This window comes from Papio anubis, chromosome 14 (assembly GCF_008728515.1).
Source record: "Papio anubis isolate 15944 chromosome 14, Panubis1.0, whole genome shotgun sequence".
Taxonomy (NCBI): domain Eukaryota; kingdom Metazoa; phylum Chordata; class Mammalia; order Primates; family Cercopithecidae; genus Papio; species Papio anubis.
In genome coordinates this window covers 29,958,940-29,976,553 of record NC_044989.1, presented here as the reverse complement: position 1 = coordinate 29,976,553, position 17,614 = coordinate 29,958,940, and the positions used below count along the sequence as shown (strand labels likewise).

General features: G+C 42.3%; 1 protein-coding gene across 5 annotated transcripts; it reads right to left on the bottom strand.

Moving 5' to 3' along the window:
• Positions 1 to 2,017: 2,017 nt before the first annotated feature.
• Positions 2,018 to 15,795, bottom strand: YPEL5 (yippee like 5). 5 transcript variants are annotated; one of them, XM_009183924.4, is made up of 5 exons: positions 15,480 to 15,582; positions 14,010 to 14,306; positions 6,638 to 6,698; positions 5,758 to 5,922; positions 2,018 to 3,920 (listed from the first exon to the last, which is right to left on the bottom strand). In XM_009183924.4, exons 4-5 carry the CDS (start codon positions 5,896 to 5,898, stop codon positions 3,696 to 3,698), a joined length of 366 nt encoding a protein of 121 aa, XP_009182188.1. In that variant the 5' UTR covers positions 5,899 to 5,922; positions 6,638 to 6,698; positions 14,010 to 14,306; positions 15,480 to 15,582; the 3' UTR covers positions 2,018 to 3,695. The 5 variants fall into 5 exon arrangements, with proteins under 5 accessions (XP_009182188.1, XP_009182192.1, XP_009182189.1 ...); XM_009183928.1 differs by lacking the exon at positions 14,010 to 14,306 and having other exon boundaries at positions 15,480 to 15,630; XM_009183925.4 differs by lacking the exon at positions 6,638 to 6,698 and having other exon boundaries at positions 15,480 to 15,595.
• Between the last annotated feature and the right edge of the window lie 1,819 nt (positions 15,796 to 17,614).

The following is a 17,614-nucleotide window of genomic DNA, read 5'->3' as shown; positions in this document are numbered from 1 at the left end:
GTGCAGCATCAAAGTTGGACCCAGCAGTCTCTGGTTTCATTTTAGCTATTATAGATAATAACCAAGGGCTTGTACAGTTCACTTTTTTCTTATTAGCTTGCATTTCCTTATGCATCCAGTGAATCACCTCTCTACGAGTTGGATCCATCTCTAAATTTCACTGGTAGTAATTGAGTGCAGTTGCAGCTGTATACCATGGGTGGCCATGTGGCCACCCAGGAATCAAAGGTTTCTGACCATCACCCTTTCATCATTTTTCTTGTCCACCTTTCTGAGCCAGGGCCCTTCTAGCAAATCCCATCTCTCTGACGGCAATTGGTAATCAACTTGACCTGCAACCCTTTTCCCCTCCCGGGAGGTTGCTCTGTGAGGCTGGAAGCACCTTACCTCTAATCATGCCTGTATCTTTCCCGTGACCAGCTCTACCCTGGCTATCAGTCTCTATTAGCACACACAAAGAAAATCTTTTGAAAATTCCAAGGATTTTAGGGATTGTATTGCTAGGAAATGGGGACGAAGACCAGACGACCAAATACATATTTCACAGCATCAAAGAAACATGTTACTTTTGGAGTTTGGCCAAAAAAAAAAAAAACACTGGAGTTTTGGCTCCACCTGAGACCCATTCAGTACTGGGGAGGGGAATGAGGACATAATCGACATGTTTAACAAGGCTCCCAGGTGCTCATGCTGCAGATGGGTTTTTTTTGTTTTTTTGAGATGGAGTCTTGCTGTGTCGCCCAGGCTGGATGCAGATGATTTTTAAAACCCAAATATGCAAAGTGATGCTTAGGATTATACAACCTTTACTGATGCTTTGGAATGTGTATTTTATGCTTTACCACAGAAATTTCAGTTTGAGAAGCCCAATATTTTAAAATAAGCCATGCAATTAACACCCAACTTAAGAGTATCCACCCTAATTTCTGCTTAGTTCTGCTTTCTTCCTATAATAGATATCTTATCAGTGCAACGTGCTAGCCTGATAAGAGTCCTTCAGTTTAATCTTGCTTTATTCCCAATTCACATAGATTAGAAGTAAATTTATATGGCTCCTGGTAGGAAACAGGTGTTAAACAGATGAACGATTAGTGGATCTGTTTAAACTGAGATTTTTTTTATAACTGATGTTTAGGAATGAATCATCATAAACATGTCTGAATATTTTACAACTGGTAGTTTAATTCTGCCCCACCAAAAATTACCTGTTGACTGATTTAAGCCTGGGCTTGGGCCCAGCCTCTGATTTAAACATGACTTTATGGATAGGTAAATTTAGGAAACAGATGGTACTGATATTTTTCCCCTCCAATCCCAAAGTAACAACTCCTAACTGTAACTTAAATCTTCACATAATTACTAAAATTATTTTTAACCAGGAATGTTCACTTGAGAGTCTAAATAAAAGCACTTTAAGATCAAAACAACTTACAGTTACACGGCCACCTAAAACTAAGGGCAAAAATCTTCCTCTTCGGTCAGGGGAAAAAAAGCTTAAATCTGTATATTCCTCAGTAACCTACTTAGTTAAGTTCACCTGTACTTGTTTAACTCTCATATCCCAAAGCAAAACTCATTCCTATTAATTAGTATCCCCATCCCAAAAGAACAATGGTTTCTGTAAATAATCCAAAGTAGACCTTCATTCATATATATATATATATATATATATATATTTTTTTTTTTTGCAAATGAAGTTTTTAAAAGGCACAGAGGAGCTTGTTGCTGGTACCTGACAGTCACCTAAAAGTTTACCCAGTAATATGAAATTTTTCTGTTTATATATACTGAACTATAGTTACCAGTAGCTAAGGCAAAATGATCTCAGAGAAGTTAATACTGGCAAAGTCAATGTCTTCACGTGTGAATTAGGCAGTTAACCATGTCAGAACGTCACTATCACTGCCAACTGAAGAAAGCTACGGGTACTCAAAGATACCAAGTATGTGTTCAGAGATAAAAATTAAGATGATCACTAGACAAGATCAGTGGAAAATAAGTAGCAGTACTGCACCAATGCAAGACAAAATATACTTTATTGTGACAGCAAATGCACATAGTGCTGTAGGTAAGGCATGCTACTAGGAATCTGCATATAATCAAAAGCCAGTATGGAAATGAATGGAAATGAATGCTGTTCTCAGATTGAGTCCATGGTGGAGAAAGGGTAGTTTGTGTTCACTTATTTCAAATGCAGTATCATACCTACTTAATCAGTTACCTATGCTTCTAACCAACAGCCCAGTGGCAAATAAGAGGAACTTAACTGTACTCAGAAGTCACTTTCAGTATCAACGACAGAAATATTTCACTAATTCAACTGAGGCAAATTTCCTTTCTAGACAAAGGACCTAGAAATTGAGCATGCAAAACATCCATCCATCCATTCATTCATTCAAATAATTAGCCAATTTTACCATCATTTAATTCCACCAGAAACAAATACTAAAATACCTAGAAGTAGTTTGGATAAAGAAACATTTACATTTTAATACTTTGTAATGTCATAAATTTGGGGCTAAAATAACACCAGTTCAAATTTGATCCCTTTCTATTTGAGGGTACAAAGTACAGTTTTGGTTTCAATAGCTGAACTTCTGAGGGAAGAGCTGAAAAAAATGCTCTTAAGAGATCTAGGCCTTTGATGAAAACTATTAGGCTCTACAGACTTGTCAAAAATCAATGCAAAACTGAGGGGAAGAGGCTGAAATGCTGTGTAAAGCAGTATTTTTAGATAAGTTGCTTCATTTCCCCCTTTTCTAAAACAGATGCAGATTAAATGGTTTTTGCATGAATGCACATTGACATTCTGTTCAACTGTTCTCTAAATGCAATACTGCCGGTTTAAACAGTATGCTTTCATTTAAACAAAGAACGTTATATGCATGGTCAATTTAGTTTAAGAGATGAAAAGAAACTTTACTACTATGAAAATTGCTTATCAAATCCTCTCCTCTTTTATAAGGTGTTTTTAAAAGCAACACAGGACCAAAAGCATCCAACTATTACTTTATTTATATTACTATGCTTAAGTTACATGGAAAAAGACAACCCAGCAGTTCTGTCCCATCTCAGAAGTTTCCAATCAACACCAATTATGTGGTGACAAATAACTAGGAATGGTGACATCTTTGGGTCAAGACTGACAAGGAAGAATGGGCTCTGGTGCTATGGTTCATCTCCAACAAGAATATGGCACACCGGCCAGCACAAGCCATGCTAACACTGAGCCTTTAGCGCTGGGCACAGATTCGGATCTCTTCTCTGGAGCTAGCAAATCAAGTGAGATAACTGGGTTTAAAAGAAAAAGTTTAAAATGAAGCCCAAGTTTAAAAACCATACTCCTAACATCTTCCTTTCAAAATTTACATAAAACACACTTTTTCACTCTAACAGCCCAGATTTTTTTCCTTACATAGCTCACCACATAGCTGCAGACTCTTCTGCCTCAAGATGTAAACATAGGGTAAAAAATTAACGGCATCTGCATAATATTCTCTCTACACACTGCTGTTGGATGGAAAATACAAAATTAAAAAAAAAAAAAAAGAAAGAAAGGTTCCATCTTAGATTCTCACAACCTCTTGTTCCGCAGTTCATTAATCCGACTCTGATGCTAAGGTGACAGTGTATGTAAGTAGATTTTTGTTTTCAGTGAAGGAGACCTGGGAAAAGATGGATTTCTCTCTGTATCTTCAAGAGTTATCAGATGGTACATGCTCCTCAAAGCCCTCACTCTCTCGAACTAGAGCACGTTCCAGGATCACGCGGCCTTCCTTATATCGCTGGCTGTCTTCAGTGGCAAACTCATAGATCCATCCCAGTTTGCTATTGCAGTTTTTGCAGCTCACATCTCGAACCATGTGGCGGCCAGTGAGCATAACCCGATCTTGAACTTCACTGTACTGCAGGTTAACTACCTAAGAAGGGACAAGGAAAAACAAAATTGCGAAGGCATGTGAGTTATATTGCCAAGTATGTACAAAGTATTATGGTTAATGCAACAGCAACTTCAGAAAAGGAGAAAAAAGTTGTTACTTTAGTCAAACCTATAATACCCGAGACTTATTTACAGAAGCTGCTGGGGCAGGCAGACATCTGGAAATTGCACAACACTAGACATCTAATGCAATCATGCACTACTGTACTAGCCTAAGTCATACTATTAAAACATACTACATTTCTGTGTTGCAGGTAAGAAAGAGTCCTGGAATTGGAGCCATAAAATGTAGGTTTCGGTCCAACTGTAGTAATTCATCATTATTCAATGATGAGTGCAAGTAATACAATCAATGTAAAAGAACCTAATGCCCCATCGTTATTCCATGAAACAGTCTGTTTCTGAAAATATACTTTATATATAGACTGGGACAGATTAAGCCAACTACAGACCATATATCTGCAATGCATAGTTTTAAAGTGAGTTCAAAGACAATGAACACAATGAAGTGGGTCTGAGACAACCTGTGGCGAATTTCCACTGATTCTGGATACCCAACAATCTTCTACCCTTTCCTTTTCTGTAAAGGGCCAGATAGTACATATTTCTGGCTTTGAGGGCTATGTGGTCTTTGTTGCAACTTTTTTAACTCTGGCACTGTAGCATGAAAGAAGCTGTAGACAATACGTAATGCACAAGCAGAGCTTTGTTCCACTACATTTACAAAAACAGGCAGCTGTCCTGCTGCAGTGTGCCCTCCTCTGTACCGAAATAAATGTCAAAGAGTATGCTCCATCAATTCTGAGAAAAGCTTCTTTCTACATGGAACAGAGGAGTACCCACTGGGGAAGTTCATCTGATCTTCTAAGAACAGTACCCTAGACTAGCTACGTTCCTTGGCCTAAAATACTTGGAAATTCAACTTTTCTATTATACACTAGATTCCAGCAGGCAGAATCACAGCATCCAACTTGAATGCAAGCCAGAAATTAGAGACAGGCAGACTGGGTACACACTTGCAAATTAGAAACACTCTTCCTGTCAGCAAATCCATGTAATAAACCAAACAGAATTGGAAGGATGATTGGTGAGCATGAATTAAGAGCATGAAAAGTTGGTTAGATGATCCTTATTTGCTGTCAAGTTATAATAGTTTAATGCCACTATCTCCCTATATGGATAAACCAGTGGCATGTGGAGAAAGGGAGGTGGGTGTCTTGACCTGTTCCTTCCATAGTCTGCGCTGAAGTCACTACCAAATTCTTACACTGAACATTTCCTGAGGCAACAGGAAAAGTATACGCTTCTTTATACATTTTTTTTTTTTGAGACTGAGTCTCTCTCTCTTGCCTAGGCTGGAGTGTAGTACAGCTATCTTGGCTCACCACAACCTCTGCCTCCCAGGTTCACGCGATTCTCCTGCCTCAGCCTCCCAAGTAGCTGGGACTACAGGTGCGCAACACCACACCCAGCTAATTTTTGTATTTGTAGTAGAAACGGTGTTTCACCATGTTGGCCAGGCTGGTCTCGAACTCCTGACCTCGTGATCCGCCCACCCTAGCCTCCCAAAGTGCTGGGATTACAGGCATAAGCCACTGTGCCCGGCCTACTTCTTCAAACTTCCAAGGTTAAAATCACATCCTAGTAACACCTTCCTAAGGTCCCATCAAAGACGAGCTAGTGGCCAATCATTTCTGTAGATTTCAAGCTCTCATTCTGACTCTTCCTGGTATCTCTAAACTCTGAGGGGGTATTCTGGTGTTGCTGTCAAATACAGCCAATGAGCCCACTTAGGATTCAAACTTTTTCTCACTAACCTTGTTAAAAAGAAACGCTCTGCCAGTGGCGCCTGTGAAACGAGTGGAGATGAGTTCTGAGCGGTTGGTCAGGATCGTATCACAGTTTGCACAAGAAAATAGACGGGTACCACCGATATGATCAAGGAAAATTCTGCCCATTTTTATGGCTGAAGTTCTAAAAACCTAGGAGCAAATAGAAAAGGATAACAAATGCATTATAATAATCATGTTATCACCTACTTGGGGGGTGTCATAGAGAACCATTTATATACATTATTTATGTAATCTCTGCTTTGTAGTACTCGATATGTGAAATAGCTGATCCTGAACAAAAAGATCCAAAGTTCACACACTGAACAAATAAACAGGCATGCCTAAGGTAAGATTTTAAAGCAGTGAGCCAAGGAAGTAAACCTATTAGCCAAGGCTAAAGAATGGTGTCACTTCTCTCATGGCTGGTGTGGAAAGAGAAAATGGAAAGTGGAATTTCAGAAAATGAATGATGTAAAGCACTGGCAAAGAGGTGAGAAAAGGGGTTTAGCATAAATGTTAAGTATATGTTCTGAGCATGTATAATTTCAGAAAAGAATTGTGAGGTTCCAGGGGGATACAAGCAGAAAAAGGGGCAATTAGAAAACAAGAAGAGTAGTCTGGTTTGAGAACATGGGGTGAGTAGGTCTGTGATCACCAGGTGCACTCACAACTGTATAGAGCTGATGACTAACTTTAAGCCAATGTCTAGGGAGCACCGTTACTAGGTACTTACTTCAAAATTGTCACAACTCTGTGAGGTTGTTACCACCACTTCATAGATCACCCAAGTCAAGTCTAAAAAGGTTATTAACCGGTCAAAGGTTACAAAACTGTTAACTACAGAAAAGTACAGAATGCAATTCACCTAATTCAAAGTTCTTCCATGATCCTACAGTGCCTCCAAAATGGTCCAGGCTGGCATAAGGCTAAAGCAATGGGAACAGAATAAGGGAAAGATAAGCTTTCCCATACATAACTTGATTATCTTTAAGAAATCTTACTGATTCAATAAATCACAGAAGGGCCGAAACACTGAAAAGATGTAAGTTTGAAACATATGTCTGAAACTAGGCTAACACTTTAACATTCAAAAGTTAGGGAAGTTACTATATGTAACTTCTTAAATTCATTACAACTAATTCTCGTAAACAGTATTCTTAAAGATCTAGATATAGACAAGAATATACCACAGTTTTAGTTTAAAACATAATTTATTCTTGGGTATAGTTATCAGCTCCTGTGTTTTAAATATTTATTATACATCTTTCCAAAGGCATGCAGAGCTAATATAACTGCCACCGTGGAAAAAAAAAACACCAAAAAACTCCAGAATGCATGTTTGTAATGAGAATCTACTGTTGTCTTAAGATTGGGGGAATTCCATTACAAATTTAAAAAGAAATTCCATTCCTTCTAGTCTATGAACTTCCCCAGCCATTAGGCGGTCCTAATGTCACTGGAAATGTTATCACAAAAATCATTATGACACCCCTTAAACATCATGAAAGTTTAATAGGGAATAAAAAACAAATGGTGAATATAATGACAATGTGCAGCTAGTAAATGGAAAACCAGCATATTAACAAGAGTCACAATGAACCTTGAACTAAAACACAGACTCTTAAGCTATAATATTTAACTTTCTAATTACATTTCTACAAAATGACAGCAAAAGGAAACACTTATTGCCTTATTTCAGCCTTTAAGATTACCACATTATTTTTTTCCAGATGACTAAGAATACAACACTTGGCCAGGTGAGGTGGCTCACGCCTGTAATCCCAGCACTTTGGGAGACTGAGGTGGGCAGATCACCTGGGGTCAGGAGTTCAAGACCAGCCTGGTTAACATGGTGAAACCCTGTCTCTCTTAAAAATATGAAAATTAGTCAGATGTGGTGGCGCACGCCGGTGGTCCCAGCTACTCGGGAGGGTGAGGCAGGAGGATGGCTTGAACCCAGGAAGCACAGGTTGCAGTGAGCCAAGATCACGCCACTGCATTCCAGCCTAGGTGACAGAGTGAGACTCCGTCTCAAAACAGAAAAAAGAATACATTTATTATTTATTTACATATAAGTCAGAAGTTGCAAATTTGAGGCCTACAGGCTGAATTCATTTGGTAGCCTAGGAATACAGCAGTGAACAGATACAAAAACCCTTCCCTGAAAAACATATGTGGACATGTGTGTTTTATTTGGGTCAGTTTTTAATCTTCATTTTAGAAAGCTGAGGTGACATTTAAAATTTGGAAGATCTCATTAAAGAACCTGTAGTTTGGATTTATTTTTAACAATGGGGAGGGCACATATTCTCCTATGGCAACAACTGACTACAACTGAACTGCAGCCCCTAACCCTCACCAGGCCATTTTATTTGCTTGGTCTCCACTTTGCTTCACACAATTACTTCACCTGTTTGGTCCTTGTACCAATATTTGAATTTATGACTCCTGATATAAATAAAACATTCAACAAGCCTGTGAGCAGCTAAGTTTGGTCATGTTTCTGAATCTTGATCATTAACAGAAGGGAATCAACGGCAAGGTTTGAGAGTCTCCGCCGTTGAGGTATAGGCCTCAGATTCCATGTCTTTGAAGACTAGTATTTGTGCAGTCATTTGTAACCTCCAGCTAGGGCTTCTGGGACTCATTATTTTAAAGCCAATTTCCCTTAAGACTTTTAAATACAATATTCATGTTGTAATTTATTTCAACCATAATGGAGAGTAACTAGCTGTTTCTACATTGATCACTGTGACACCATGCTGTTGTGGTAAATATGCTGGACTTCAAAGTGAACTTCCCTTATACCTTCTGCTCACATCATTTTATCCTTGGCTAAAAGCTACTGTGATCATTTCCTACTGAGGGTAAATAGACTTAACATGACTTTTTTCCCTGATTCCAAGTCCATCTATTTTTTCTCTTTACCCAAGTATTTTTACTGGATTCAATTATATGATTCATTACCAAGACCAAAAATATCTGAGCAAAACCTTATGTTACACTATTCCTAGTTGTGGTTGCCATTTATAGAGAATATATATATATAGAACTGTAGAATGTGGTTTTTGTTTGCTAAGAAAGATAAGAGAATGCCACAGGATCTAGCAGAAGCAAGCAAAACATCACTTGCTGTCAAAGGTCTTTAGGAAGTAGAAAAACCTCTGTAGGGTCCTTAGGCTCCAAAGGTAGCCCTGGCCTTTGCAGGGTTAGAAACTCAACCTAACACTGACACTATTCAAACTCTCAAGAGGCTGACACCCATTAAAATGCCACTGCTATGGTCTCAATGCTTGTGTACCCCACCCCACTAATTCATATGTGGCATTAGCAGGTGATTAGGTCACGAGCAGAGTCCTCAAAAATGGGATTACTGTCCTTATAAAAGGGTCCCAGAGAGCTGCCTTGCTCCTTTCCATCATGTGAGGACGAAGCTAAAAGGTACCATCAACAGACACTGAATCTTATCTTGGACTTCCTGGCCTCCAGAACTGGGAGAAACACATTTGTTGTTTATAATCCATCCAGTCTACAGTATCCTGTTAGAGCAGTCAGAATGAACTAAGACAGCCACTTCATTATTTAAGGAGGACAGTCAGTAAAAAGCTAAGATATAACACTTGAATCAGGCTTCTCTGGACCTGAACAACATATTGAACTCTGCCTTAGACCTAATAATTACTTAGCATCTACACTGTATGGGACACTGTACTTGGTACTTACATACCACATTTAATTTTGACAATTTTTAAAGTAGGTATTTATCACCTCACTTTCATAGACGAATTAAAGAGACTGTGACTTTCCAGAAGTGGCCAAGCCACTGCATTCTATTCTCTCCCTAGCGATTAGAGGGCTGTCAGATTTACTCTCTCCCTCAGGGTGTACCATCAGCCCCTCCTGCTTCCATGCTGTTCCTCCTGTATTCCCTATCTTGGTTGGTGTCAACTGCAATCACAAACTCTCCTAAACTAGAAACCCTAGTAAGTCATTTAAGAAACTGCAAAATTAACAAGACTTCCTAAATCACTTTTGGAAGTTTTCCTCCCTCCCCTTCATCACTGTATTAGATTCAAACTCTCATCACATCTGGATAAAACTTTCAGGGTCAGGGAGTGGGAACTGTTAAACCCAACATACATTCATATATACCACTTCATTTCTGCTACACACAGCTACAAAAATACAGTCAAAGGCATGTGCCTCCCCTTTCTAAAAGCTCATAGAGGTTGCTCCCTTATAAACTTTGAAACTTTTCTGACAGAATAGAAAATTGCTGGTTTTTTTTAAAAACAAAAAAAACCAGTTTTATTAAGGAATACTCTAAATGACAAAGTTTACTCACTATAAGTGTACAATTCAATGACTTCTAGTCAATTTATAAAATTGTGCCACTATCACCACCAACTGGCTTTAGAATGCTTCCATCAGTCCCTCAAAAATTCCCACACCAGCCTGCAGCCAATACCTTCTCCAACTCCTGGCCACTGGCAACCACTGATCTGCTTCCTGTCTGATTGCTTTTACATTCAAAATATTCCCCAAGTATGCTAATCACCGTGGTTGGACTTAGAGTAATCCCAGATCTCTTCAGCCACGTATTGCTAAAACATCTTAAGAGTGAGCTGCTTTCACAGACAGCTAATGTTTGGTGTTGATTCTGGGGGCAGCTTACTGTGTCCTTTAGTAGCAACACGCAGACTTTGGTATATGTCAGTGCTGAAGTTCAAGTTTATAGCTGAAATGAGAGCTAAACTCATCATAAAGCTTAAGTTTTCTTTAAGATGTTCCCTACCTTATAATGTTATACATAAGGCCTCTTTGGTACTATCTTCTTGTAGGTCCAGGTTATAAAAACCCTAAAAAGGTTGAATAAGAAAAGTACCAAGCTTGACTGTTTAACTGGAAGCCTATTCTTAGTTTACTTGAAATTACCTGAAATAGTGAGGGGCTGGAATGAAAATATAAGTGAAATTTATAGATAATTTCACAGATCGTATTTTAGCATTATTTTCAATTTCCTCCCTCTCCCACCAATAGCATATTTAGCTATCTAGAACTTCCAATTTCTCTTTTATCAGAAGACTCTGGTGAAATATAAAAAACATTTTCGGATCTCTGCCTTGTTACAGAATTTTTTTTTTTTAACTACAGAATCTGTTAAGAGGGGAAAAAAGGGTGATTCTCTTCAGAAATCTGCCAAAGAGTCTCCAGGAATGCATTATTTTAAAATGCATGATGGATATGATGGACTATATAATTTCCTAGTTGCTTCCACATCAATAAAACAATTTTCTAAAAAGACTATTGGTTTATCATACGCATACACTATCAAACGAAATACGGTGTCTTGTTCACTTGTCTGGCTCATTGCTAACTGTTTTCCTTAAAAGCAGGGAAGGCTGTGGTCAATTCAGCTCGCCACCTGTTTCTGTACTGCCTACAAGCTGAGAATGAATTTTATACTTTTAAATGGTTGGGGGGAGGGGAGAATATTTTCTGACACATGATTATATGACATTCACACTTCAGTGTCAAAGTTTTCAGGAACACAGCCACGCCCATTTGTTTACACTTAACTCCTTCCACTTTACAATGGAGAGGTATGAGGAGCTGCTACAGAAACCTTCTGGCTTGCAAAGTTTAAAATATTTTTTACCTGGTCTTTTACCAAAAAAAAGTTTTCCCTGCTTAAAAACACATTCTGATAGTGAAAGAGCTTTGCATTTAGAAAGCAGTCTTTCCCAGAAAAAAATGGAAACTTGGTTGGTATTTGGGATTAAGGCTAGATAGGAGTATTTGAAAAGATCAGTTTAATCCCATTCCCCTTTTCTTTACTGATTTTTTGGCTAAAATCCTAAACTTTCTGTAACCAGTTCAGCATGTTGAAGATCAACTCTAATAAAGATTATAAAAATAGAAAATATCTACCAGCTGCTGTCTCTCTCTCCACCCCCAGGTCTTAAACTGTGGAGCTGAGATACTGGAACTCTGGAGATTCCTAGATTCGAATCTCAGCTCTTCCCCTTAATAGCTTTGGAAACACTGTGTGAGTTCTCCTCTCCTGTTTCATCTGTAAAATGGCAAGAGTAGCAGCCATCTCTGAGTTATGAGAAATTAAAAGGAGATACTCTATTCTGAGAATGGTGCCTAGCACACAGTGAATGCTCAATAAAGGTCAGTAAAACTAGATTATCTATTCTTCAACATTCCCCATCCCAACTCGCCCTATGACAGATGAGAAAAGCATGGCCCAGAAAGGATATGAAACAGTAACAATTAACTGGCTTCACTTCCTGTTAATTATGCTAAAGCTAAGCGACCAGGTGATAGAAATTAGAAGCTGGAGGAAAGTTAGAAACCTTCTGAAGCATGTCACAGTTCTAGGTCTTAAAAGAGGTACTTGTTGTCCCTATAATTAATAATCCAGTTTGGTTTCAACCCTGGCAAGTGGAATTAGTCAAGGGAGGCACCACTTCCCAGCCCTAAAAATACCAGGGAGGGTAGGTATTGCATCTCATAGGACCTTCTGATGGATGGAAAAACACCCAGTTCACAGATAAACTTTTCCTTAGTAAATGAAACCATCGCCTCAGGGCATTTCCATAGAATACACACTCCACCAGATCCCCAGTGTCAGACAGACGGCAGTGGGTTTTCCATTGCACCAGAAGATGGGACAAAGGCAAGGTACAAAGACTCTGCTGCAGGGAACTGAGTATGCAGGCATCTAGCGCAGAAAGGGTTAAAGGAATCTGCCCCTTGCAGAGGTCGTTTTGTTTTGCAATGATTCTGCTAAAATGGAATCCGGTGGAAGCCAGCTTTCGTATCTCGTTTTTAATCTCTTCCCTCCCTCGCCAAAACAAAGGATAAAAACCCAAAAAACTTTTAAGAGTGCTGGGTTGATTACTATAATAATTAGCACTTACGGCTATTGTAACTTCATCAACTTTTTATACTGAGTTGTGACTAAACGCTATTAAAAAAATCTACATGGGGCCGGGCGCGGTGGCTCAAGCCTGTAATCCCAGCACTTTGGGAGGCCGAGGCGGGTGGATCACGAGGTCAGGAGATCGAGACTATCCTGGCTAACATGGTGAAACCCCGTCTCTACTAAAAATACAAAAAACTAGCCGGGCGTGGTGGCGGGCGCCTGTAGTCCCAGCTACTTGGGAGGCTGAGGCGGGAGAATGGCGTGAACCCGGGAGGCGGAGCTTGCAGTGAGCTGAGATCACGCCACTGCACTCCAGCCTGGGAGACACAGCGAGACTCCGTCTCAAAAAAAAATCTACATGGGAAAACAGTTTGATCCATACAACCAACTTTCCAATTTTTGTGCAAAATATGTAACAAGGTAAGTTTTCAGTGACACAAGCAAGCTCTGCTATCCTCTTGCAGTACGCGACCAGTTTGCTGTGTCAAATGATGTCCTGGTTGTGGAATCAGGTCTTCATTTGCAGTAAGTTTTAAGGATATATTTTTGTTCTCCCCCCCAACAATGCCTTATTTTTTCCTGTTTTGTTAGATGATTTTCAAGTTCACTATATTTCAATAACACTTATATTTGTTTAAATATCAGAAAATCAGACTAGTCACTTAACTCAGGAAGCCGTGTGTGTTAGTGCACAATCTGAGTTGGTCATATCCCCCCAAACCCTAGTAAGACAATTTCATGATCTCGTTTCTTGTGATGCATTACCAAAAGCCTCGAACTAGGTGGACTGACGTGTAATCTGTCTGGCTTCCCTACCCAAGTGTCAAGTAGCAAGTTCAGGTCTAGCTAAGGTTCAGTTCCTGCATTACACTGACATTACTACACCAGGAATACCTTAAAACTGACACTGATCTCTATAGGCATTCACTATTAAACCTAAAATGATATTTTGGGCACAAGTATACCTAGGACTGCCTTCATGTCTCATGGACTGTTTGAATTTCAGAGGGTAGTAGCTGCTTTAATTTCTTCATTTCATAATTTTTGATCTTATTTCCTTTCGCTTTTATTTTTTCTAAACCTTTTATTTTTCTCATTACTTAAATAGAGAACAGAAAAGGGAAACTAGAGAAAAGTTCGCCATGATCCAACCAGGTAACATTTTCCAAGTCACATATATTTTACTAACGTCTCATACTTACTATTTTTCATATTATTGCTCGATTGCATTTGTCTACGACTTTTGATTAAGTTATAAGCTTCTAGAGAAACTATTCTAAATTCTTTGTACTTTACTTCTTACCTAACCCAGTACAAGTATGCGATAAACTTTCAGGAAACGAATCCACCAAGGCACTTCACTTCTGGGATGAATATGTGCCCTGGGAACACCATATGCCTTTTGGTTCCTCTCTGGTGGAATGCAGCTGCAACGCTGTATATGTGGCTATGCAAAGTTAGCTAATATCCTATTCCTCCCAGTTTCTTCACCACCAAGTGTACTAATTTTCCAAAAATACAAGGTTAGCCCGAGGTTACTTCAGGTTTTCCATCTGTCAAGAAGACGTGGAATAAAAATCCTCAGATTACCAACAGATCTCTGTAAACAGAAAAAGTTTAAAAATAAATGAGCTGAACAGCTTCCCAGACTCTCCCTGGAAAGGGAGATTAGTTGGTGTCAGGATTAAACAGATCTTTGTAGTATTTCAATTTCCCACTCCCGCTGATCCGGACACTCGTTTGTCCCATCTACCTGCAGAGGAGGGTACAGGAAAGGGGTTGCAAGGGCACGCCCACCCTCCCAACAGCGAGCGGAGAGCAAGCGGAGTACCGAAGCTGGCAGAGCTGGGCCGGCCCGGGCGACCCCGGGGTGGGCTCGGCCGGCAGCCGCAGTGGCACCCGCGAGCGCCCCCGCTGGCCCAGCTGATGGCGGCCACGTGACGCCCGCCGGCCAATCGGGAGGGCCTGGGGCGGCGGAGCGCGGCGCCAGCGGCGGGGCCGCCCCCGGCACAACAAACATGGGCAGGAAACAGCTGAGCGGGTGGCCGGCGGGCTCTCTTGGTCCCGACACCCGGCGGGCTGCACAAGCGTCACCCCGCGCTGTCAGCCCCGGGTCCTCCGGGCAGGGGGGCGGGGGAGGTGGACGTTCAATACGGGGGGCAAAGGGAGACACCGCCCCCTCCCGGGGGCTGGGCCGCTTGGGCCGGGCGTGGGCCCTGCTCAGGACGGTTCACTCCGTGCGGTCATCACTGCCCAAACAACTCGGCCAAGTTCCGACTTGGCTTCGGGGCGGAGACCGGGCGCGCCCCCGACGCTGCGGCGGGTGGGGGCGGGGCGGCCGCGGCGCGGCGCGGCGAGTGGGAGGTCGCGGCCAAACCGTCCGCCCAGGGGGGAACGTGGGCCTCGGCGGCTGACCGCTGAGGGCGCGGCGGGGAAGCGGGGCGGAGGCGCGGGCGCTGCGTGGAGGGGTCGCGGCTGTTGTCGCACTGGTCGCCCGGCTGCGCGGCGGGGGCGGGCCGACGACAGTCGCCGCGCCAGGCCTCACAAAGAGCAAACAGCTCCGCGCGTCCGCCCGCGGTCCTGGCGCCCGGGCCCGCCCTGAGGGGTTGAAGGCGGCCGCTCTGAGACCCCGGGATTCGTGCGGCGAGGAAGAGGCACTTCCTGCCTGGGCCCCCCACCCTTGGCCGATCCCCGAGTGCCTCGAAGCCGCCCGACCCGAACGGGCGCCTCAGTCCCCACCGGCCTCTAGCCCAGCCCCTCCCGCGGGACTCACCCTGAGCGGCGGTGAGATCCGCGACTGCCACTGGCTCCTCGCTCTTCAGCTGGTCTAAAGCCCCTCGGCCGCCCGAGTCTCCAGGTTTAGTCAGGCCCTGGCCTTGGCCCCGCCTCTCCCTGGTTGGGCCTCAACGTCAGTCACCCGGCGTGCTCCGCCCCTCCCGCTGTCAACTCTCCCGGTTGGCCCAGAACACCCTTCGTTTCTAGGCCCCGCCCCTCTCCTCGGCTCCCTGCGTTTTCCGCGGGGCCCCGCCCCTTCTCTGGCTCACCCTCCCCCACTCCTGCACCCCTCCGCTTCGCGGCCCACCCCTCCCAGAAGCCGCAGACCCAGGGCAGGCTCGCGACAACTCGCCCCGCCCCTGACCCAGCACCCCGGACTCGTACAGCCAATCAAGGAGGCTAACTCTGCCCCCTCTCTCCAGGCGGCCAATGCCGTGAGTCCGGGGACCACATCCCCCTTTCAGCTGAGAGCACACAACACAGCATCCACGTGAGTCAGCTTCTTAAAGGAGAAGGCTCAGCCTTTCTGATTGCGGCAGCTGGGAGACATCGCGCGTCATTAGCGTCACCAGGTGGCGGCTGAGGCCGAGCTTCCGGATACCTAGTGAGGCCCAGGGATGACAAATGAAAACAATAAGCTGTTTCCTAGACAAACAGCTGCCTAGGTAACTAAAGTGCACCGTGTAATTCGTTTCTTGGAGGCCTTTTCCCCTGACCACGCTTGGTAGAGCGCTGCCTTTTGCTTTCAAACCCCTAGCCCTCGAGTCTGAGCACATAGGCCCTACTAAAAAACATCTGTGTATAAAGGATTTTTCAACTGCACTTGACTTTATTTACAACTCGTTTGAATTTTTTTTTTCTGGATAGTGGAAATGATTATCAAAAAGATGAAGAAATTCAGTGTTTTATATGGAGAATTTCTGCTTCAGAGAGTGAGATTTGTTTATTGTAAAGGGCAGCTGTTCCTTAACCCTCATCAGTGCTTAAGATGGAAGGTTTTGTTTCTCATTCCATTAGAGTTGCTCAGGTAATTACATCTCTGTTAGCTGACTTTCGGGATAAAACCAAAATATTTGATGACGCATACCTCTCAGATAAAAAATGTAGGTTAACATTTGGGTCTAGTTTGCAAGAAGTTTAAAGTCATTCTTGGTGGAAGAGAAGTTCCGAAGCAAATTCTAGCACTTGACTCCCGCTCATGCCCAAATCCACAAGTATCTTCATTTAGTTCGTCTGAAGTTAACCTGAGCATCAAAGGCAAAAGGACTAGTTATCTTTTGCCAAGTGAGTTTTCCAGGAGATAAGGAAGTTTTTTTGTTTTGTTTTTGTTTGTTTCAGACGGAGTCTCGCTCCGTCACCCAGGCTCGAGTGCAGTGGCGTGATCTTGGCTCACTGCAACCTCCGCCTCCAAGGTTTAAGCAGTTCTCCTGCCTCAGCTTCCTGAGTAGCTGGAATTACAGGCGCACACCACCATGCCCGACTAATTTTTGTATTTTTAGTAGAGACGGGGTTTCACCATATTGGCCAGGTTGGTCTGGAACCCTGACCTCGTGATCCGCCCGCTGTGGCCTTCCAGAGTGCTGGGATTAAGGCGTGAGCCACCATACCCGGCCAGAAGTTTTAAACATACAGTATTTTAGTTTCTTTTCCTTTATATTTCTTTATTTTCAATTAATATTAATTATTTAATATAAAAGTTACACGTTTATTGTAGGAAGGTCATACTGCCTCATTTGATAAGAGACTTCTGTCTTCTAAAAGCTTCATATGTATCCTTCTATTCTTCCCAAACTGAATGTATTATACATAGAAGCATATTGTACTTCTTGTTTTTAACCTGCTTTTGTTTTTCACTTAACAATGTGCTATATAGCTATCCTTTCATGTCAGATGTGTCTTTTATCTACAAATTTACCTTTCTCTCCATAGTTTTCCATAGTATGACTTCACCATCTTTTTTTTTTTTCCACACAGAGTCTTGCTATGTCGCCCAGGCTGGAGTGCAGTGGAATGAACTCAGCTCACTGCAACCTCCACTTCCCAGGTTCAAGGAATTCTCCTGCCTCCCGAGTAGCTGGGACTACAGGCGCCCACCACCATGCCCGGCTAATTTTTGTATTTTTAGTAGAGATG

Excerpts from the sequence above, each read along its gene's own strand:
- YPEL5 (XM_009183923.2), bottom strand. The coding sequence starts at position 5,898 with ATGGGCAGAATTTTCCTTGATCATATCGGTGGTACCCGTCTATTTTCT. Across the intron at positions 3,921-5,757 it reads GAGCGTTTCTTTTTAACAAG|GTAGTTAACCTGCAGTACAG; the intron begins GTTAGTGAGAAA and ends GTCCCTTCTTAG.